The 24,209-nt window shown below is 42.8% G+C and overlaps 1 protein-coding gene across 2 annotated transcripts in view; it reads right to left on the bottom strand.

Moving 5' to 3' along the window:
* Nucleotides 1–5,480: 5,480 nt before the first annotated feature.
* The window catches only part of wdr25 (WD repeat domain 25), a 159,097-nt gene continuing 140,368 nt past the window's right edge, over nucleotides 5,481–24,209 (bottom strand). For both annotated transcript variants that reach the window (XM_028821266.2, XM_028821267.2), the window contains exons 4-7: nucleotides 21,965–22,095; nucleotides 19,925–20,095; nucleotides 14,084–14,224; nucleotides 5,481–7,472 (exon numbers count right to left, since the gene is read on the bottom strand). In XM_028821266.2, coding sequence (XP_028677099.2) covers nucleotides 7,251–7,472; nucleotides 14,084–14,224; nucleotides 19,925–20,095; nucleotides 21,965–22,095 — 665 coding nt within the window. In that variant the 3' untranslated portion in view covers nucleotides 5,481–7,250. The remainder of the gene's footprint in view (nucleotides 7,473–14,083; nucleotides 14,225–19,924; nucleotides 20,096–21,964; nucleotides 22,096–24,209) is intronic.

The following is a 24,209-nucleotide window of genomic DNA, read 5'->3' as shown; positions in this document are numbered from 1 at the left end:
GCTTTCATTCCAGCCAGTTTCACAAATATAAATGGTTCAGTCTTCTAAATGTTCTGCTTAATTAGATTTTTTCTTCTCTCATTTTGCATTCACAAATGTGTTGTTGTATATTTACATGCAAGCAAAATTCATTAAGTAGAATTTTTGGAAGCATCTTTAAATGTTAGCCTCCTTTTAGTTTGCCTTTTCTTGTGGAGTTTACTCCCCTCACTGTACCCAAACACTGCTGATTAGTGATAAGCAGTACAGACACGGGTGCAAAAGACACTGAATACTAACGGGGAGCAGCTACCCTCCGTATAAAATCCATGTCTGAGCTAATAAATAAATAAATAAATAAGAAGAGCCTTAAATGACCAAAACACAAAATGAACAATAATTAATGTCACACACATAAATGCCCGCTACATTCCCTTAAAATTTGCAAAGCCATTTTGAAATTTCTGGATTGACACAAAAAAGTCAGAGAATTGGAAATAACAGCTTGAGTAATAAAGGCAGTCGTTCACCCCAACCACCTTAAGGTGGTCTGCAGGACTGGAGTTGAGGACCACTTAGTTAGCTTGTTATTACTAATTAGCACACAAATGAATGTAGCATTGAAGTAGCGGCTTTGTATTTACACTCGGGGTCATCTGCACCTAATTGTCAGTGTTTGGATGCAACTTAGTTCGGTGGAGGTCGCTGCTTAAGATGAATTGAAGTTAATCTGGTAAAAGAAAGTGTTTAAAACTACAACAAAGAAAACATGCGTATGAATAGAAAAAAGGCAGGCTAAACAATTCGATTGTGAGACCTAAGAGGGACCTGCTGACCTGCTTATAGCCATCTGTTTTCTGAACCCACTTCTCCCAGTAGAGGCCACTCTTACCACCATCAGGTTCACACCAGGAAGCTTGCCCATCACAAGATACAGTGCATCCGGAAAGTATTCACAGCGCATCACTTTTTCCACATTTTGTTATGTTACAGCCTTATTCCAAAATGGATTAAATTCATTTTTTTCCTCAGAATTCTACACACAACACCCCATAATGACAACGTGAAAAAAGTTTACTTGAGGTTTTTGCAAATTTATTAAAAATAAAAAAATTGAGAAAGCACATGTACATAAGTATTCACAGCCTTTGCCATGAAGCTTGAAATTGAGCTCAGATGCATCCTGTTTCCCCTGATCATCCTTGAGATGTTTCTGCAGCTTAATTGGAGTCCACCTGTGGTAAATTCAGTTGATTGGACATGATTTGGAAAGGCACACACCTGTCTATATAAGGTCCCACAGTTAACAGTTCATGTCAGAGCACAAACCAAGCATGAAGTCAAAGGAATTGTCTGTAGACCTCCGAGATGGGATTGTCTCGAGGTACAAATCTGGGGAAGGTTACAGAAAAATGTCTGCTGCTTTGAAAGTCCCAATGAGCACAGTGGCCTCCATCATCCGTAAGTGGAAGAAGTTCGAAACCACCAGAACTCTTCCTAGAGCTGGCCGGCCATCTAAACTGAGCGATTGGGGGAGAAGGACCTTAGTCAAGGAGGTGACCAAGAACCCGATAGTCACTCTGTCAGAGCTCCAGAGGTCCTCTGTGGAGAGAGGAGAACCTTCCAGAAGGTCAACCATCTCTGCAGCACTCCACCAATCAGGCCTGTATGATAGAGTGGCCAGACAGAAGCCACTCCTTTAGTAAAAGGCACATGGCAGCCCTCCTGGAGTTTGCCAAAAGGCACCTGAAGGACTCTCAGACCATGAGAAAGAAAATTCTCTGGTCTGATGAGACAAAGATTGAACTCTTTGGTGTGAATGCCAGGCGTCACGTTTGGAGGAAACCTGGCACCGCTCATCACCAAGCCAATACCATCCCTACAGTGAAGCATGGTGGTGGCAGCATCATGCTGTGGGGGACTGGGAGACTAGTCAGGATAAAGGGAAAGATGATTGCAGCAATGTACAGAGACATCCTGGATGAAAACCTGCGCCAGAGCACTCTTGACCTCAGACTGGGGTGATGGTTCATCTTTCAGCAGGACAACGACCCTAAGCACACAGCCAAGATATCAAAGGAGTGGCTTCAGGACAACTCTGTGAATGTCCTTGAGTGGCCCAGCCAGAGCTCAGACTTGAATCTGATTGAACATCTCTGGAGAGATCTTAAAATGGCTGTGCACCGACGCTTCCCATCCAACCTGATGGAGCTTGAGAGGTGCTACAAAGAGGAATGGGCGAAACTGGGCAAGGATAGGTGTGCCAAGCTTATGGCATCATATTCAAAAAGACTTGAGGCTGGAATTGCTGCCAAAGGTGCATCGACAAAGTATTGAGCAAAGGCTGTGAATACTTATGTACATGGGATTTCTTAGTTTTTTTATTTTTAATAAATTTTTAAAAACCTCAAGTAAACTTTTTTCACGTTGTCATTATGGGGTGTTGTGTGTAGAATTCTGAGGAAAAAAATGAATTTAATCCATTTTGGAATAAGGCTGTAACATAACAATGTGGAAAAAGTGATGTGCTGTGAATACTTTCCGGATGCACTGTATGGTTGCCCATACTGCCCAATACATGTTGTTTGGATTTATGTAGGAAAAAATATATAAGGGGCAGCACGGTGGCGCAGTGGTAGCACTGCTGCCTCGCAGTACGGAGACCCGGGTTTGCTTCCCGAGTCCTCCCTGTGTGGAGTTTGCATGTTCTCCCTGTGTCTGTCTGGGTTTCCTCCCACAGTCCAAAGACATGCAGGTTTGGTGGATTGGCGATCCTAAATTGTCCTGTGTGTGTGTGCCCTGCAGTGGGTTGGCACCCTGCCCAGGATTTGTTCCTGACTTGTGTCCTGTGCTGGCTGGGATTGGCTCCAGCAGACCCCCGTGACCCTGTGTTAGGATATAGTGGGTTGGACAAAAAATATATAAGAACACTGGGAAGGGAAAGCCAACGAAACTCAACCCAGAAACCAACTCTGTACAAAGCCCACTCTCTGGAGCTGTGAATGACCCGTGTTAGCCGCTGTGTCGCCATTATGTACTGTGTGTGTGTGTCTGAGAGGTGGGCACTAGTGACAGGTCTTTCATTACAGCTTTCTGCCATAAACACGTTGAAAACACACCTTGACACACACAAATAAACCCAAGAAAACAGAAACATGAAGGGGGAATTTTCTCTCCGACTGACTGGAGTTCCACTTTTCTGTCAGGTTGGTTTTTCCCAAGAAGATAATAAAGAGAGACGGCACACGCTAACTCAGATTTTAAGTTGTGTAGATTTATGTGTGTGGTGACCCAGTAGTGCAAAATAAAAAAGTATTTTACTACTAAAAGACAGAATGTTGGTAAAACCGGTGATATTTTTTTGTTCTGGAATGAGGTCAGTTTCTGAAAACATGGCAGTGCCAATTAAGACTGAAAGGAACATACAAAGGCAGAGCACAACTTTGAAATGTTAATCGACAGAATTAGCTTTGATCCTGGCTGCTGCACTTTTCACTTCCACTGACTTCTCATTTTGAACAGAATTTCCAGTCTTGAGTGCTTCACCCGTTGGTGCTGCGGAGATCGACAGCACAAGGAACTACGCCTGGGCCACAAACCATAGAATGGAAAGGATGGCACTGAGCTGGTGGCAGCAGAGATGACAAGTAAATCTGCTCGGGTGGGGTTGGGCACTGGGGTCCGGCTGCACCAAGGTCAGCTTAACAACATTTCATAGATGGAGCAGGTGTGCTTTATTTAAGGACGTCCTTGGTACTTTTTATTTCTCACTACTGACACACACAAACAGTGATGACGATGGCTTTGGATTGCTTCAAGTAGCCATGGAGATGGCTGACGCTTCACTTTGTCTGTTGTGCCTTTTTTAGTTCTTGAGCATATTATCAGTAAGATATGTTTGTAGAAATATTTAAATATTGATTAAATGGCACTTCATGTGGAAGTGAAGTATTGTATTGCTTATTTGAATTACATATTTTACTAAACAAGCAAAGGAGTACTATCCTGTTTCATCTCATTTATCTACATTATTTAAACTAACAACGTTACTAGAGCCAGCAGGGAGGATCTATTAATCTGAGAGTGGTGAGGAAGAGAAGAACGTAAAACCTAAGAAGGTCCGCGTATGCACAGGCACTGTGTGGTCCACCATCGCCTCTTCAACCGCCTCCGCACAGCTACCCACAGTACCCTTTGTAATTTACATTTATTATCTTGGCAGACACTTTTTATCACTTCTTAAACACATTGAGGGAGGCAGAATCTCAAATGGGCAGCTTGTTCTTCAAACCAGGACATCACAAAACCAAAGCCTGGACCAGGAGTTGTGCTGCATACTCTTGTCAGATGCGTTCTGATCTTATGGATGTTGTATAGCGTGACTCTGCAAGACTAAGAGATCGTGTGGTCAGTGAAGGACAGCTGGGGATGGATCACCAAACTATGGCTGAGTACAGACTTGGCGACTGTTACCATTAGTGAGTCAAACTGACCAGAGGTGGGGGGGCCGAACAGACAGATGAGTTGGGATAACAAGAAGGTCCATCTTTGACAGATTGAGCTGGAGCTAGATTTCCTACGTCCAGGCTGCAATATTCATTACACATGCCAAGATTTTAGTTGACTCTTTAGGTCTTCTGAAGGGAATGACAGGTACAGTTGTGTATAGGGGGCAGGGGTCCAGGGTCGCTGTACAATGGCTGACACTGTGCTCTGACATTCAATGGTCATGCAAAAAGATTATCAGATCAAAAAAACAAAACAGATAGCACTGATAAGAGAAAGCACAGGACAGGAACTAGGGGCCTTGTGAGATGAACAACGAGAAGAGGAGAGGGCCCAGCACCGATCCTTGGGGATTGCCATGCTTGCCTTGATACTTTTCACAACAGCTCACATGGTAGGATCTGCCCAAGAGAGATAGAGGACTCGGACCACCTGAGGGCAGTCCCAGTGATGCCAATGTCGGAGGGGGTGGCAAGGAAGATCTGTATGGATGGTTGACAGTGTCAAAGGCAGAGGAGGGAATCTAGCAGGATGAAGATGGGTGTCATGTTGGTAGCGGAGTCAAGCCAGCCATAAAGCTTCAACAACAGTAAGTAGAGCCATCAGAGTGGAATGGCCCCTCTTGAAGCCTTTGTAATCCACCACCCAGTGAACTTTCTATTGCAAGTGGAGCCACAGCATCACAGGTACGTTGGCCTCCAACAGCACAGGGATGTCATCCCATTCTTAGGTGTATTTTCAAGTTAACAAATGAGTCCTTAAAAACGTGTTTACGTATGTCCTCTAGATAGTGCCTGGAATGGAAGTGGACTGAACAGTCTGAAAACCTGGAAACTTTACAGCAAGCACATCAGAGTCCACAGGATCCCTGATGTCTCCACGTCCCTGGTGACACATTTAGTAGTTGATCACAGTTGCCACCTTCTGTCCCAAGCATTCTTAAACCTGGGTCTGCAATTCCCTTGTCATTGAAGAAGGCAGCGGTCCTTTCAGCCTCGCTGTGCCTTTGCCACCCACTCAAGCCTGCCCTTTCAAATCCAGCTTTGCTTTGCCTTCTCCTCCACCCCTAAGCGTCTCTAGTATTTACATCTAACCACATTCTCCTCTCTGTGACACATTGGATGTGGGGCTCAAGTGCAAAACACCAGTATTAAAATTCCTTTACTATACACTGACAAGGTTCTTTACCTTACGCTATGCAATAATAATGCTAAAGAAAATTAATTCCCTAAATGTGGAACATCAGAGTCTACCAATATGCTATAGAAGCCGGCAACAGTCTGTTAATTATAAGGGGATGCTTTCTGAATCCTCCGCTAATAGATTTGGGGGTCTTTTCACTCACACACCATTTATCTAAATTTATCATGTTGTCTTTTCTCACACTGTTCAAGGAAAAATGAACAATTTATTTTCATCAGAATGAAATAGGGCTCTCCTTTGCAATCCCAAGTGTATGTTAACACGCACATGCAAGTTTATTTTTGTGTGCAAAAGTACGACGAGGTGTTTACTGTTCGCGCTCCCAGACTAGTTACAGGAGTATAATACCAAGGGCACACCGTTCACACAACATCAAACATTAAATACAACATGCATCAATAAAAACATATTTTAAAAAACACAAAAGCAGAAACACCCACTCAGCTGTCGGCAGGAGTAGCTCTTCAGTATCGGGTGAGGCGGGCGCCATTCGCCACCGATGTGCTGCCAGGCCGAGGTGTTAGATAATCCTGTGCTGCATGTGACGTGTTCTTTACAAGAGCTGTGTACTGATAATCCTCTCCTTCACCGCCCTCTTTCATGCATTGTGGTCCAGCGCTGCGTGTGCTACGTCAGGATATAAGCAGCCAGTGTGGATGGACTCCACTGAGCTCCTGTAGAAGACACGAGAGAATATGGAATACCGAACTAGGCTTAGCAAGCGGTGCTGGTTGGTGCCTTTGTTGTGTACTGACATTTTATAAATGCTAGGGTCTGCCCGTCAGGGCTTATGGTTTGGCTTCCTTCACTTTAGTTTATTTTCTTTTTATTTCTTTGTTTGATTTTTAAAATTATTTCGCTCAATCAAGATGGTAGCGCGGTCAGACACAGCAGCTTTGTGCTCTCCAGTCTGATGCTTTGTTTGTCTGGTTTCGTTCTGATTGTCGAGTTGTCGCACAAACCTTATACGTAGCCATCGCGATTGAACTGATATTGGATTTCAGTTCAGTTTCAGTGGTCTCTCAGCCCTAAGAGCATGTGGGACATTGCCCCCCATCTCCTAGCAGACGGTGCTGTTTTGCACAAAGTAAACGGTAAACTCACCTCAATAATTTAACATATCGGTAAAATATTTATAGCACAATCAACTTATGCCCTATCGCACTCCAAGATTCATCCAGCAATTTTCAGTTGTGAACTTTATTTGTGTAATCGCATGGAGTCTAGTCCTGTCATGTAGTTTGACACCCCCCGCTGACTCAGTCAGAACAGTCCACAAGTCTGTCCACTGGAGCTTGTCGACAATCAAACTGCTTACCAAATTAGGTAACCGAGTGCAAATCTCTGACACATCTGACTCTCCTGGTCCATCCATAGCACTAAAATGCAAGCTGGAGCAAGAAAACCCATTTTATTGCTTAAGAATCCTATTAAATAAGAAGACTAGTTGGAAAAAGTGATAGCAGTCCACAAGGATTATGTGGCAAACATTTGCGTAGACCTTCATCAGTGAGGCTATCCAAGCACCTTGTTTTCCTTGATGACCTCCCAGACAAGTGAAGTCAGTGCCAAATGGCAACTTCGCCACTCCAGTCACATGTTGCAGCAACAGATGGTAGGACAGGATGAAAGGTCACACACACACAGGCTTGTTTGTGGGCAGACAGAGTTCGGACCATTCTGGAAGTGGCATAGCTATAAAAGTATACTATGCCTTGGGAACTGCCAGTGGCGAGCAGGGTGCCATCTGGTGAAAACTCGCAGCTCACAGCATAGCCTTCAACCTGCAAGAAACAACAAGAAATGCGTCAGTGGACATCAAGGGAACTAGCTCAGCAGAGAGAGATGGGCACTTCATATCAGGGCACCAGATATACAGAACAGTAATCTGGTTTGTTAAAACAGAGTGGTGTGGGTTGGCATTCCTTCTCTACACTATTTTATGAACATGGAACCTGCTGTAAAAGAGGAAGATTTAAATCTTCAGAGTAGGGCACTCAAAAATAAATGTGAAGCCCCTCGCACACAACTCACAATACATCCAATATAAATGGTGTTCTTTCTGTTGGAGGACTGGAGGTTCTTTCTGCCAGCTGCTCTTTTTGCAGTTAAAGCTCGAGTAATCCTTTATAAAACTGGCAGCGCATCTTTAGTGACTCACACCAAGCTCCCTTCTAAAATGATACAGTAGATTTACTGGCCAGAATTTCATATTGTGACTGCTACTGGTTAGGAAACACACACATACTGTACACACACACACAATACTGCACAAAACTCCTCACCAAACGATTAGCAGATATTTCTAGGCTGTACGTTCTTATTTGCTTGTGGAAATAATACATAACAGAACATAAGTTAACATTGATAAAATAAAATAAGTGACAAGAATTTCTTGTGTTTCCCAAAAACGTAGACATCATATGAGACGACATCTCCTTCAAACACCCCAGCCATTCCACAGATTTGTTAAATTCTACCAATGGCACCCCTCATTTGAACTAAGGCTACACCACACTACTATGTTTTTTGTTTAAAAACACAGACATTAGGCATTTCCTCCACACTGCACTGTTGATTTTTAACCCCCAAAAATACTTTTGCCTTTTGGAAACGCTCTCTAGAGCCATATACTTCTGAAGTGCCAGCTCAGCTCTGCAATGTGGATGGGTGAAAACATAAAAGACTTCTAAAAATGCAGACTCTAATCGCGCTCTGATTGGTTTCTGCTTATTACATAGCCGTTCCCTGATTGGATTCTGCTCACTATAACGTCTCATTCACTGATTGGTCACCCTTCATGGAAGTAGACCGTATTCACATGTAGCAGACACAGAAGAGTTGCATTCCATGGTACTTGTTGTGCTGCTTGCCTGTATGCGTCTAAATGGTTTTGTACAATCTGAATGCTGCACAGACGCACAAAAGGAACATTTACTGGTTGCCTGTCAAGGATTTTTCTGCTGATACACGTATGCTCAGTGTCGGCGAATGTCTACGTTATAAGCACTTTGGATTATTGTAGTGTGAACCAAGATGCTGCTGTAGACCATGTAAAAATGCTTGTAAGAGCCAATGTTAGAAAGTTAAACTCATATTAATGTTTGCTTAATTTGAATAGAATTTAATTTCTTCCATAGTCATAGACAGTGGTATGGTCTTTTCCCCCTATAAGTTAGTAAGAGAGAGAACCTTCTTGCTATAACTGAGGAACAGTGTGATGATAGATCTAGTTGTGTTTAGAACAGGTCCCAGTAAACAGGGACTTGAAAGACCCATTTTCAAGTTAGAAATGGGATAAGCATCCAGTTTTCTGACCATTTTGAAATGGTTCAGAAATGATAAGTGAATAATAATGATTTAAGATGTAACAAGATTAAGCTTAGAATTTTTCTTATTATAAATTTTTCCCTTTTTTGCTATTTGATTTTCTTTTTTGTGTGAACTGTTTTATTTTGAAACTTAACTAAACACTTAAAAACAAAGCTATTTTGTCTGTGGAATCATTTCTGTGCATCAGGCTTTTGTTGAATCCCATTTTTTAAGTTAGAGCTGCTGAGCTTTGGTAACTTTGGGAAAACGCAGCTACAATGCTAGTGTGGACAAAGATTGTTTCCATTTAAAAAAAAAATACATTTTAAATGTAAATGTAGTAGTGTGGATGCAGCCGAAGGTGATGATTAGCGGAGCCTGCTGTGGTAGTGGTGCCGTTTAATAACTAAATGGGAGGACTGAAAGATACCTGCAAATACGGAGGTGTTTCAAGGAGAGGTTTGGACAGGACTACAGTAATACACTTAGGCACATTAAATCCTAACTTTGTATCTGCAAACAACAGCACACCAAAATGTCCAAGCTGTCTTAAAGGAATCTGATGAAACTGGACAAACTAAAGACAGAACAGAGAGGGAAAGGATCCAAAGAAACCTCTGCCACCTGACAAAGAGAACATAACGGTCTCAATAAGCCGAGTGAAGAACTTCATCTTCCGGCAGAGACCACTGACAACAAAAGAACACATTTGGGCTGAGCACAGAAGTCTTAAAAGAAATGGTCATGTAGGGCGTGTTGCAGCCAAGCAGTCAATCTCGGAGAGAGGCAGCGTGCACAAGAGCTAGGAGTACAGGAAAGACCACCAGGGACAGAAAGTCAAAAGGACCACCGAGTCCAAATTTGAAATTTCTGGTTTACAAAGTCTAGTTGATGAGATGTACATTGATGCCTTTCTGCAGCTCTTTTGTGGACTGCACCCTGGTGTTTGTGTCATGGTTTGAAGGTGCTTTTTAGCCAATGTTATAAATCAGGGGTCCTCAATCACGGTCCTGGAGGGCCGCAGTGGCTGCAGGTTTTTGCTCCAACCCGATTGCTTAATAAGAAGCACTTATTGCTCAAGTAACACTTCTGTTTCAGTTTAGTTGTCTCGCTCGTTAAGATTTTGAACCCTTATTGCTTATTTTAGTCTTAAACAGCCGTATTCTTTGTTTTTAATTGCTCCTAATTAGCAATAAGATGTAAATGACAAAAGAGAGCAGCATTTCTCCATTTAGCTTGTTACCATTTACACCTCTGTGTTTATTTATCATGCACTATTGGGTTAAATTAAATACTTGGAAGGACACTGAAGAGGAAAAAGTGAAGGACTGAGAATTACTCCTCCATTTTAGCCTTCAAATCATTTGGATGATATCCTTAGAAAGGGAAAGAAAATCCAGGATATAAGAATGACCTGACATAGCAGAGTTAAAGCACTAACAAGCCATGAAATTAAATTATTGGCAAGAATTGCTTTCTAATTAAGCAGCCAGGTTAGAACAAAAACCTGCAGCCACTGCGGCCTTCCAGGACTGTTATTGAGGACCCCTGGTATAAATGAATAAAATAGTGAATGCTGAGAAATATCATCCTGCTATATCTTTAGAAAAATGAAAAACTGGCAAAAACAGACTTTTATGGAACAATGAATGACATGAAATGTGCTGCAAACATAATTCGGACCTCCTTGGATGAGAAGTCTGCAGGTGGAACTCTAATGGCGTTAGACCGGCCACCTCAGATGCCCTGACCTCAACATATGTGTGGGATCACTTGAATGGGGAAGAGAACATAAAGTCAAAAGACGAGTTACGGCAAACGATGGACGACACTCGTAACAATCTACCACAGAAGTAATTCTAAATATTATATAGCAGTGCACTCCTGCGAACTGCTTCAGTTTGGCATTCTAAGGGATGTCACCTTGTTACTCTTTACCGCAGAGTGTTCATTTATGTTAATTCTAATTAACGTTTCCACGAGCAAAGCACTCATTGCCCAAATAAACGAGTGTTCAAATACTTTTCTTAGGAGTTATTTACAACAGTACTGTATTTTTACAAATATTGCATGATATTGAAACTTTATCCTTCATTTTTATGTGCACTAGGGTTGTAAGCGGAAATTTACCTAATAATAGTAAACTCAATTATGGATGAGTAGGCCTAAAGTTTGTGTGTGTTGCAGATTAAACATCGCAACAAGCAGAGGGCCACTGCTCCGGTGTAAACATGGTCTGGGGCGAGGGGGACGCCTCATGATGTAATGTAACAGTGTGTGGAGCCGTGGAGATGTTTACTGAACACTCCGTGTAATTGCGCTTGGGTTGTCGTACAGTGAGGTGTGACTGATGTTGAATCATTACGTGTACTGCTTGCTGTCTCGGACTAAGCAGCCAAAAGCTGACTGACTGAGTATACTGCAGTGGCGTGGAGGCCATTACGCACCACCTGATCAAATGTAATGCTTACATTTATTAGGGGACACACCGTGATCTAGACTTGGGCATGTTTCGTGACTTTGCTTTCATAAACTCATTATTTTTCTTAGCTGAACAAATCCTCATTTCAGCTGACTTCAAACTGGAACAGCTGAACACTCAATCACCACCATCACGTCACACAGCTCACCCACCACCATGCTACAAGGCTGACAAGCTGACAGTTTTGCTGTGGACACTCTGACACTCAGGCAGGAAAACCCTCTAGAAATGAAAGTATTGTCTTTCATCAAAATCGAGTGACACCACTTTCAGCAGATACTTACTTACTGTAGGTGTCCCATATTTGTTGCATGTTGTATTATCAAAACGACTTTCCAATTTTAGTTTGTTCCTGCATTAACTGCATCATTGCCTCCTTCTATACAGATCACAGGACCCCAAAGCTGTCAACCCCCAATTAATTGTCTTATTAGCATTCCAGAATGAATGAGCAGAAATTCCCATAAACTAAATAAGGAAAACGTAAGGACTCTAGTTATTTATCTGTGGTGGAAAAAGTGAGGATCTTATGGAAAACGTATGGATCTGGCCTCGCCGGTCAAATCAGATATAAAGAGTCTACTGTGGCTACTAGAATGAATTCAGAGCTACATCTTAAATCACTTATTAAACATATTAATAAGGCTGTGTTTATTCAATTAAAAATGTGATCTTTTATATTATTGCAAGATGCTGTTTGTAGCTGACTTGATGATTGTAATGCACTCCTATCAGGACCACCAAGAAAACGTATAATTCAGTGGCAGCAGGAATCTTAGTGAAAAAGAGAAACATGTTCTACCAAGATTAGCATCACTAAACTGCTTCATTGCGTCTTTTACATTTTATAATAATTGAAGATCTGAAGGCCTGCTGCTGGCAAGAGCATTAAAGGCAAACAGCTTGCTCAGTCTTCTCATGGTGAAGCGGCTTTTTACATTTTATATATCCATATCTAGAATAATTTATCACTTAGGTGAGTACTGTTGAACATTTAAAAAACTACTCAACACATTTATTAATTTGGCCTTTTCGAAATATAAGTGAAAGACATTAAAACTCTTACCACATACAGGTGACAGCAGATTTTAAGCTCTTGTATTTGCTCACAGTGTTTTCAGAGAATACTATTAAACAGCCCAATCAAATATTTCTTTGCTTTTTTCAGTTACTCTTAACTTCTTTTGCCTTTTCATTTTATTTCCAGTGTCCTCTGCTGACTCTTTACACCACTGCCACTTGGCCAAAGCACTCAGCAACAGGTTTGATGCTGGAAAGGCTGATGATACTTGCAGCTCTGAATCTGCCAGGGCTTTCCATTATAACTCCCCGTTGATAAAAGTGAACAGTTTGATCGATATTTCAGAGCTGCGCCATGCCCAGATGGTGCTGGGCACTCTTTTAGCCATGATACTCCTTAAGGTTATTTTCTTTAGCATCCTGGCCAGCTTGACTGCTTGTTTTCCTCTCTTCTCTGGCCATTTGAGCGTAAAAAATGCTATCAATTCAACAGACTTTCACCAATTGTGCCATTAGAGATTTGGGATTTTTTCTTTGTACCCCTTGCATAATTTAAATTTTTCTTCTCATATGTTTAAAGCCATATTTGCGTATTGTGCAAAAATGTACAATGTATATGTTGTGTACTTCAGGGAACTGTGTTTTAGAGTAACGCAGAGCTAGCTGTGCCGTAGGACAAAACAATTGGATGTATGATTTTGGGTAGCAGGGGTGCTAGGGTACCGTCGAGAGACAGATTTGGAGTAGCGTCCCAGTCCAGTGCAGTCTTAGTCCAGCACATCACTGAAGTGGGTCTTGGCCCACGCTGACATTTACTAACCTCGCACAATGCTTTTGCCTTTTGAGGTGGGATATCGAATACAGGAGATTCATGATGACCACTGTAATGGTGCACTGGGCCGTGAAGACACACTTCTCTAGGGCCGTGCTGCCTTAGCCTATAAGGATATAAAATGAGTTTGTGAAATGTGGTGCTAAATGAGCCGATGGTATTCTGGCCAGAGCTACGGGTCAAGAGTGTCCACTGCTTAAAAAGATGTCCACATACTGCCTGACGAGCCACAAACTTGATCATACAATGCTGGCTTTATTTACTTCTGCAACAAAAAAACACTGAAATAAGTCGCTTTATGGAAACAAGGAGTGATCTGCACTGTAAAATAAAGTTTAATTAAGGGAGAGGAGAAAGGCTTCTTTACAAAAGCGCACAGAGAGAATAAAGACCTTGAGCCCACGCATGGCTGCTCACAGATCTGGAGGAGTGAGAGAAACGCTACGCCTCCACACACAGAGCTCGAGTCATTTTGGCAGTATGCCTCTAACAAGAGACCCATGTAACCTATCATCACAGAGGGCAGAGCGATGGCACCAACGGAGGCCTGTGGGGTTAATCGCTCAGAAATAGCCAACAGGAGCAGAAACAACCAGAGAGTCGGGGAAGACCTTCATTTGCGTTGCTGCATTTTCACAGCTGCCTAAAGTCCCTAGTGAAGGCAAACAAGAATAAGAAGCTGAAACGTCTACTTTGTCGTAAAAAGATTCCTCCTTGTCAGATGGGTGCAGTGATGCTGCAAGACTTACTTTGTGGCCTTCAAAGCGCTTTTTCTTGTTCATTTTGTATGGTCGCTGGGCTGAGAACAAAGCCACGTAGTTTCCATTAGTCTGTGCAGCAAAGACGTCATCTTTGGGGTGAAGGGTCAGACTTGGGCAAGTATAGCGCTCCTAGGGAACAACAACAGTGAGAGCCTGTGAGAAATGCACACATTCTAGGTAGCAAACAACCATTTATGACATTGTTTTAACCTTTTTCAGAGATTATAATGTATGGGACACGCTCACGATGATAAAGGGGGCAGAGGCCCATCAGTACATAACATAGCATGGTTAAGTGGATTAATAGGATACGTGAAAAGCTACAAGGATACCACTTATTACAATTATCATATGCCATCTACTGTAGTACCAAATGTCTTTTGAGAACAGGCTTAAAAAAGATGGGATTATGAAACATGAAGCTCTCATCTGTTCTCAAAGAACTGAACTGCAAAGGCAATTTTAGAAGCAACAAGAGTATCTGTCCACTCCACACATGGCAGGCACCATCTGATAACACATGTACAGTCCGAGTCCTTCGGTTTGTTATTTATATTCAAAGTTCACTGAACCCAAGGCAGCTAATATCAGGGCTGACCTCACAGGTGGGATATCCGGCCATGCTGTTTGGGTATTTATTTTATACGGTACAGTTCTGTCTTTCATTCAGAAGATTAAAACTGGTCCTCACAGCTGTCCTTTATAGAGTGCCATTAAATGTATGAGGCAGTGTCTGGTTCCTGCTTTGCACCCAGTTGGTACAGTAAATGGACGGATGTCACATTTATTAAACGGCAGCCCCCTTCATGAGCCACAGTAGAGTTAGATCAGGGGTCCTCAGTCATGGTCCTGGAGGGCCGCAGTGGCTGCAGGTTTTTGCTCCAAACCGATTGCTTAATAAGAAGCACTTACTGCCCCAGTAAGACTTCTGCTTCACTTTAGTTGTCTCACTCGTTAAGATTTTGAACCCTTTTTGCTTATTTTAGTGTTAAACCGCTGCATTCTTGGTTTTTAAACGCTCCTAATTAGCAATAACATGCAAATGACAAAAGAGAGCAGCAGTTTTCCATTTCACTTGTCACCATTGACACCTGCGTGAATTTATCATATACTGTTGGGTTTAATTAAATAAAGTGAAGAGAAAAACGTGAAGGACTGAGAATTACTCCTCCATTTTAGCCTTCAGATCATTTGGATGATATCCTTAGAAAGGGGAAGAAAATCTAAGATATGAGAATGACCTGACATGGCAGAGTTAAAGCACTAACAAGCCACGAAATGAAATTATTGGCAAGACTTGCTTTCTAATTAAGTAACTGCGTTGGAACAAAAACCTGCAGCCACTGCAGCCCTCCAGGACTGTGACTGAGGACCCCCGAGTTAAATGATGAGGACGAGGGTGTACTGCTATGTGGCCAATGGGCTATGTGCACACTCTCTTCCGGATTCCACATCAGCCAGCTTCTTCACTTCCAACGCTGATATCAAAACGGACGAGTTGTGGTATTTTTCACCCGATCACTTCAAGACGTGCCTAGACTAACCTAAACGACGTAAGCCGCATTATTCAAACAAAGCAAGTCTTGCCAATAATTTAATTTCATGGCTTGTTAGTGCTTTAACTCTGCCATGTCAGGTCATTCTCATATCCTAGATTTTCTTCCCCTTTCTAAGGATATCATCCAAATGATCTGAAGGCTAAAATGGAGGAGTAATTCTCAGTCCTTCATGTTTTTGTGCCAAATGTCAGGAGCTAAAAGGAGAAGGACTTCAAATTATACCACAATTACGAAGATAAGATCTGCACATATTAAAAATCCTCCGTCAGTTTCTTTATCCTCTCCAACCACCCACCCCGTCTTGAAAGTGGAACACAGAAATTGTTCCACTCAAACAATGCAGGGAGCGCTCCCTTCTTCAACAATCGCCGCCCTGTCTCAGACTGTGGTTCATGAAAATCTTCATTTGTAAAACATAGACTCCAAACTCAGGTATGGGGACTAACCATAAAGCTCTCTCTGCAGATAGCAACGATCCTTTTAGATTAGGGTTTCCGCATCGGAGGGCAATGTATGAAAATGAAGTACCTTGTTGTACTTACTGGAGAGCGCGACATAAAGATACACAACAAAGTTGTGCTGTTAAGTATCTGTATGCTGAAACTTAAACGTCTTTTGCTCAGACATTCTCGCCACTACACAAATATCACAACTGCTGTATGGACAACGGAAGGGACTGAGCTGGCTGAGATTTCACTGGCAGTAGGTCAGCACTACGGGGTGCACGTAGTCTATTAGTCCTTCCTGCCAAAATGTATAAAAAATGTGCTGTACCTCTCATAGTAAGAAGGGGAACCCATTCCTGCCACGTAGGCTTCACATATTTCCACTCACTCCATAGATTCTTTCTACTCATCCCCAAAGAGAGCTTTGAAAGTTTCCACAGTGTGGGCCTGAGTGCAAGCAACCAAACATGGCAGCATTTACAGGATATATACAATAGAACATTAGAAAAACGTGGATGGGGACATGCCATTCAGCCCAACAAAGCTCACCAGTCCTATCCTCTTAAATTAAATTGATTTTTGAAGGTCCCTAAAGTCCTTCTGTCTACCACACTACTTGGTCACTTATTCAATGTGTCTGTGGTTCTTTGTGTGAAATTTGCCCTTACAATTCCCATCTGTGTTCTCATGTTCTTGAAGAACTCATTTTAAAGTCACAGTCTCGGTCCACTGGACTAATTCCCTTCACAATTTTAAACACTTCAATCAGGTCATTTCTTAATCGTCTTTTGCTTAAACTGTAAAGGCTCAGCTCTTTTAACCTTTCCTTATAACTCAACCCCTGTAGCCCTAAAATCAGCCTAGTTGCTCTTCTAGTGCTGTTATGTCCTTCTTGTAGATTGGAGACCCAAACTGCACACAGGACTCCAGATGAAGCCTCACCAGTGTGTTATAAAGCTTGAGCAGAACCTCCTGTGACTTGTACTCCACACATCAGGGCACTATATAACCTGACATTCTGTTAGCCTTCTTAATGGCTTCTGAACACTGTCTGCCAGTTGATAATCCACTACGACTCCTAAATCCTTCTCATGAGGTGTACTTTCAATATTTTCTGTTAGGTACACAATGGCCTTCTGTAATGATACAATGATACAATGAAAACCAGCACTGCTAGGGAAATTGAGCTGAAATTCCTGTAGCCTGGGCAGTCTCCAGTACTGCAGTGAATTTGGGACAACTGTCCTCTTCAAGGGTCCTGATGTCTCAAGTGCTGTATAACACCTCTAACTTGCCGTTTACTCCTGTCTCTCTCTATTTCATCATCAAAATGATAGTAATTCTGTGTATCCATCTGCTCCACTAGTGACCCCTTACCACTGCACCATGGGATGAGAACTCCATTTAGTAATCGATTTTTAACAGCTGTTGTTTTTTTAGATGACTTGTGTCATAGGCTGGGACTGTGAGATACTAGCAGAATAAAGTAGATTAAGGACCAGTGTCCTGTCAGCAGCTTTATCAAGTAATTTAGTGTGTCAGCACTCTGGCTTTCTACTTTATTCTTATTAGGTACACTTTCACTTAAGAACCCAGCACGCTACCCAATAATTACAACTACATTATGAATAAAAAAGATAAGCAACACAAGCACAAATCAATGTTGAACCATCATGCATTACATACAAAGAGAATTTGAAGTTTACAGTGCATCTGGAAAGTATTCACAGCACATCACTTTTTCCACATTTTGTGATGTTACAGCCTTATTCCAAAATGGATTAAATTAATTTTTTTCCTCAGAATTCTACACCCAACACCCCATAATGACAATGTGAAAAAAGTTTACTTGAGATTTTTGCAAATTTATTAAAAATAAAAAAATTGAGAAAGCACATGTACATAAGTATTCACAGCCTTTACCATGAAGATCAAAATTGAGCTCAGGTGCATCCTGTTTCCCCTGATCATCCTTGAGATGTTTCTGCAGCTTCATTGGAGTCCACCTGTGGTCAATTCAGTTGACTGGACATGATTTGGAAAGGCACACACCTGTCTATATAAGGTCCCACAGTTGACCGTTCATGTCAGAGCACAAACCAAGCATGAAGTCAAAGGAATTGTCTGTAGACCTCCGAGACTGGATTGTCTAGAGGCACAAATCTGGGGAAGGTTACAGAAAAATTTCTGCTGCTTTGAAGGTCCAAATGAGCACAGTGGCCTCCATCATCCGTAAGTGGAAGAAGTTCGAAACCACCAGGACTCTTCCTAGAGCTGGCCAGCCATCTAAACTGAGCGAAAGGGGGAGAAGGGCCTTAGTCAGGGAGGTGACCAAGAACCTGATGGTCACTCTGTCAGAGCTCCAGAGGTCCTCTGTGGAGAGAGGAGAACCTTCCAGAAGGACAACCATCTCTGCAGCAATCCACCAATCAGGCCTGTATGGTAGAGTGGCCAGATGGAAGCCACTCCTTAGTAAAAGGCACATGGCAGCCCGCCTGGAGTTTGCCAAAAGGCACCTGAAGGACTCTCAGACCATGAGAAAGAAAATTCTCTGGTCTGATGAGACAAAGATTGAACTCTTTGGTGTGAATGCCAGGCGTCACATTTGGAGGAAACCAGGCACCGCTCACCACCAGGCCAATACCATCCCTACAGTGAAGCATGGTGGTGGCAGCATCATGCTGTGGGGATGTTTTTCAGCGGCAGGAACTGGGAGACTAGTCAGGATAAAGGGAAAGATGACTGCAGCAATGTACAGAGACATCCTGGATGAAAACCTGCTCCAGAGCGCTCTTGGCCTCAGACTGGGGCGACGGTTCATCTTTCAGCAGGACAACGACCCTAAGCACACAGCCAAGATATCAAAGGAGTGGCTTCAGGACAACTCTGTGAATGTCCTTGAGTGGCCCAGCCAGAGCCCAGACTTGAATCCGATTGAACATCTCTGGAGAGATCTTAAAATGGCTGTGCACCGACGCTTCCCATCCAACCTGATGGAGCTTGAGAGGTGCTGCAAAGAGGAATGGGCGAAACTAGCCAAGGATAGGTGTGCCAAGCTGGTGGCATCATATTCAAAAAGACTTGAGGCTGTAATTGCTGCCAAAGGTGCATCGACAAAGTATTGAGCAAAGGCTGTGAATACTTATGTACATGTGATTTCTCAGTTTTTTTATTTTTAATAAATTTGCAAAAACCAAGTAAACTTTTTTCACGATGTCATTATGGGGTGTTGTGTGTAGAATTCTGAGGAAAAAAATGAATTTAATCAATTTTGGAATAAGGCTGTAACATAACAAAATGTGGAAAAAGTGATGCGCTGTGAATACTTCCTGGATGCACTGTATGTGGTTTTTGTCAATATGTCACAAGCAAGGATTTCAAAGCCCCTCTCTGCTTCAAATAAAGCTGGCTACCCCTTTAATTCTGAACCATCAAGTGAATAAATTGAGAACTGCAGGGACACCAAATATTAACAGAAGAGAATCTGAAATATGGTGAGTGGACCCTGCTAGATCAGCCCATCAACAACAATTTATTTCTTGGATTGCCCCAAAATCACATAAAGAATGCCTCGATGGGCTTTATTAGGCCCGGTTTCCTGACAGCCTTGACTCCCTAAGAAGGCAAGAAAAAAAAATCCCAATTAAAAAATACCCCTGGAAGGAAAAAAGGAAGAAATCAAGGAAAAGGCAATTCAGAGAGACCCCCTCGCAGTTAGGATGGGCAGGCAATGGGTGTCAAAAAAATGGGGTAAACAGAACACACAAAACAGAACACAAGTGATCCTCTTCACAAGCCTCATGGTCCGTCAGTCAGGCACTCACCTGGTAAATCTGATTGGAGATTTTGGCAGCTGTCTGAAAATCCCACGCAATTAATGTTCGGTCAGCAGAGTCCCTGCTCACACAGTCTGAGCTGGTCACAAACTCTTGACCCTCTGGGAGAAACAGGATGTCCAGTGTTTGCTGTACCCTCGCCTTGTAGGACCTTATGACCTACAGCAGCAGAGAAGGCAAGAGTTACAAATAAATCACACGAGGAGGACTGGGCCACTGCTGACCTGGTGATTGTGGTGGTCTCAGCACTCAAGAACTGTCAGTGAGATGCATGCAAGGCAATACATAACTGGCACTGGAATGGGCCGTAGCTCTCAGAGCGCAGGCAGTGTGGCATAGTGCAGTTGTGGACTTCAAAGCCCGCCACTGACACTGTGTGCCCGTGAATGTCACGTTTATCTGAAAATAAAAGCAGTGTAACAAGTGTATCTCAAATGTTGTTAGCCACCTTCGATGAAAGCGTCGGCCAAATTAGTAAATGCAAGAAACCCTGAACTGGATAAGCAGGTTAAAAACGGGCCAGCAAATGGCATTCCATACAATCGAGTCAAACTTAACAAACCGAAATTCAACTCCCACCCGAGAGAAAGAGAGGACAGAATCTTTAAAAACTTGAAAAGCAGGAACGAAGGAAGGAAAGAAGAGTATCCCTTTCCCTGATACAGATGCTTGTTATAAAATGTTATTGATTAAATGCAGCCATATTTTTTAAAATGTTCTGAACAGATCCATCCATCCATCCATCCATTTTCCAACCCGCTGAATCCGAACACAGGGTCACGGGGGTCTGCTGGAGCCAATCCCAGCCAACACAGGACACAAGGCAGGAACCAATCCCGGGCAGGGTGCCAACCCACCGCAGGACACACACAAACACACCCACATACCAAGCACACACTAGGGACAATTTAGAATCGCCAATCCACCTAACCTGCATGTCCTTGGACTGTGGGAGGAAACCGGAGCGCCCGGAGGAAACCCACGCAGACACGGGGAGAACATGCAAACTCCACGCAGGGAGGACCCGGGAAGCGAACCCAGGACCCCAGATCACCCAACTGCGAGGCAGCAGCGCTACCCACTGCGCCACCGTGCCGCCCTCTGAACAGATCGTCTGGGTGAGAATTTGTTTTTTTCCAAATAGTATATAACATCAGTTACCCACTGACTTGAAACTGGTGTGGTGGGATTCCTCCAGTTGAGCCCCAGTAAGTCTGTGTGCTAGTGGTGAGGTAAAGGAAGTTACAATTTCTTTGTTCTTCTCCACTTTAAGCCCATATGGGAGTCCACCAGACATGGCAGTTCATGGGTTATGAGTGATTAGGACACCGAGGCTATCATTTAAAGGTTGTTTTCCAGAATGTTCTTAATTTGGTGCTGTCTGAGTCTTCAAGAAAATAAATGTTGATGCTGCTGTGCTTCATCTCCTCTATTTTGGTGATTCAAAATATTGTGAAACGGCAACGAAAAAACAACAACAACAAAATCTTCACAAGATAAGTTAGGGAGGCAACATTTAGCAGCAAAGCCAGCTGTGAGGCTCTGGGCACGTCTCTGTCAGCGGTGCCCAGGCACAGTGGGTAAGAGTTGCACGTCACTTTTAGTACGACTGCTACAGGGCTGTACTGCCTGATGGAAACGCTGCTTATAACAGAACTTCTGTCAGTCTTAGATGTTTATGAGCTGGAAAGGAGGAGACCATAAAAACACAGAGCAAGACATAGCGTTACCTCATAAAATGCACGTTAAATTTGTCCTAAATGTAAAGGGTTTTCTATTTGTAGATTAGTTATCAAAGATCTGTTTTCACTTTGACATTAAAGAGTCTTTTCAGTTGGTCAGTGTCAAAAAAGCTAAATAAAACCTTTCATGATTCAATGCTGTAAAACAATAAAGTACAAAAGCTTCATGGGTCTGAAGACTTCTGCTAGAACTGTACGGTGACAGTCGTAGTCCACCCACAGGAGGCTCTGCGAGTGTCAATAAGAACACTTGACACCCCGTTGTGCAAAAAGTGCAGACTGATACCTTGCCAATGCGGGTGTCCCACGCCTTCACCTCTGGGCCGAATCCTCCACATACAAAGATATTCTGATCTCCAGGTAAGAAAGACAGACAAGTGATTTTAAACTCATTTCTCAGTTTTTCCAGTTGCTGTCCTATGAAATAAAAAAAAAAAAAAAAAAAAAAAAAGTTTCAGCAAAAGAGAAAAAGATATCATCTGCTAAAATAAACGTCACACTCCTGCCGGCCTCTTTGCAGGTGACACATTTTCAGAAGACTAAGTTGCAATTAAAAAGGAATATCTGTGACCAAGCAAGGGAATACGAGGTTACCTTCTGTGACTACAATTACAGTCAGCCTCGACGGCCCCCTGTCCCCTGACCCTCACGGCACTCTTGTAATTCACTTTTAATTCTACGGTCTATAAAGTGACCTTCAAGCCTGACCTTACCTGTCCATCACAGATGCAGCACCCCCTCCATGCCTTGATTCATTCTGTGCTGTTCTTCTGGTTGTAAACCGTCGTTGCTGTTAAATTAGCCACATGGCCATACATACACACATGCCTGTTGTGGACACGGCCCTCAATCAAGCCAGAAGTGGACCTCATAACATCCACTCTCAGAGGAGCCCCACCTGTCGCTGGTTCTGCCATTCCGGCCCACCACATCAAGCAGAATTTCCTCATTTCTCAGACTGATCCTTCAGAAGGGGCCTTTTTTTAACCAGCCCTACCTTCGTCATAACTTACACACTGTACATCTCATCTGCTGCTCACTTCACACTCCACAATCTCCTCCAGGAGTCCCTGTGTCACTTGCAAATATGTCCCCAAAATACCTGTGTGTCTGGTCCCTGTGGTAAATTCAATATTAAACAACGGGCTTCTTGCCAGTCTAAAAATCTTATTTCTGGTAGAAAGTGTCCAGCCATCTGCAGAGCTGAAGCAGGGAGACAGCAAGTAGACCATTTCAGGGAGCAAATTTGATGTGTTAAAGTCAAAGACCTCACAGAGCCTGTTGTAGATCCCTTGATGCAGCTGCTAGAATCCTAACTAAGAAAAGGAAATCCGAGTACATCTCTCCAGTTTTGATGTCACTACACTGGTTACCTGTGTCATTCAGAATTGACTTTAAAATACTGCTTATGGTTTACAAAACCTTAAATAATCTCGCCCCATCTTATATATCGGAATGTCTGACACCTTATATTCCAAATCGTAACCTCAGATCCTCAACTGAGTGTCTCCTTAGAATTCCAAGAGCAAAACTTAAAAGAAGTGGTGAGGCGGCCTTCTGCTGTTAGGCACCTAAAATCTGGAATAGCCTGCCAGTAGGAATTCGCCAGGCTAATACAGTGGAGCACTTTAAAAAACTGCTGAAAACACATTACTTTAACATGGCCTTCTCATAACTTCATTTTAATTTAATCCTGCATATTCAATTAATTATCATTACTATTCATGGTGGCTCCAAAATCCGTACCAACCCCTACTCTCTCTTCAGTTCTTTTTCTGGTTTTCTGGGGTGGCGACCTGCACCACCACCACCTAATCAAAGCACCTTGATGTCCCCACATTGATGGATTAAAAGCGAGAAGACTACATGACCGTCATCATCAAGTCCTTCCATGAAAACCCTGAATGCAATGAGGACTGATCATTTATGTTAGGTAGAATGCCTAAAGGGGGCTGGACGGTCTCGTGGCCTCGGACCCCTGCAGATTTTATTTTTTCTCCAGCCATCTGGAGTTTTTTTTTTGTTTTTTCTGTCCTCCATGGCCATTGGGCCTTACTCTTATTCTATGTTAATTAGTGTTCCCTTACTTTGTCTTTTTTCTCTTTCTTCATCATGTAAAGCACTTTGAGCTTCATTATTGGTATGAAAATGTGCTCTATAAATAAATGTTGTTGTTGTTGATAGCCTCATTGAGCCTTCTGTCTGTGTTCCTTCACACTGCTTCAAAGACAAGCAGAAGCCCATCCTCACACTTTTCTCCAGGTCTCAATGACAGACTAACTGTCAATCTCACCTTTCTTAGAATGCCAGCTTTTTCTTACCTACTTTCACCTTTTCTTCATTCACCTGCCCTGGCTTTGTTCCCTTCTGCACACGCTACCTGCTTTTCCTTTTCAGTCGGACAGTTGAAAAGTGGTCTCTTTAACTTTCTTTCCTTCTCAGTGCAGAAGTAACCTTTAAGCTTTTTTCTTCTTTACAGATGCAGGGTGACGCAGCCCTTCACTAACTCCACACATAAAGAGAACTTCATT

Source organism: Erpetoichthys calabaricus, chromosome 16 (genome assembly GCF_900747795.2).
Source record: "Erpetoichthys calabaricus chromosome 16, fErpCal1.3, whole genome shotgun sequence".
In the NCBI taxonomy this organism is placed as follows: Eukaryota; Metazoa; Chordata; class Cladistia; order Polypteriformes; family Polypteridae; genus Erpetoichthys; species Erpetoichthys calabaricus.
This window is presented reverse-complemented; position numbering and strand designations above follow the sequence as displayed.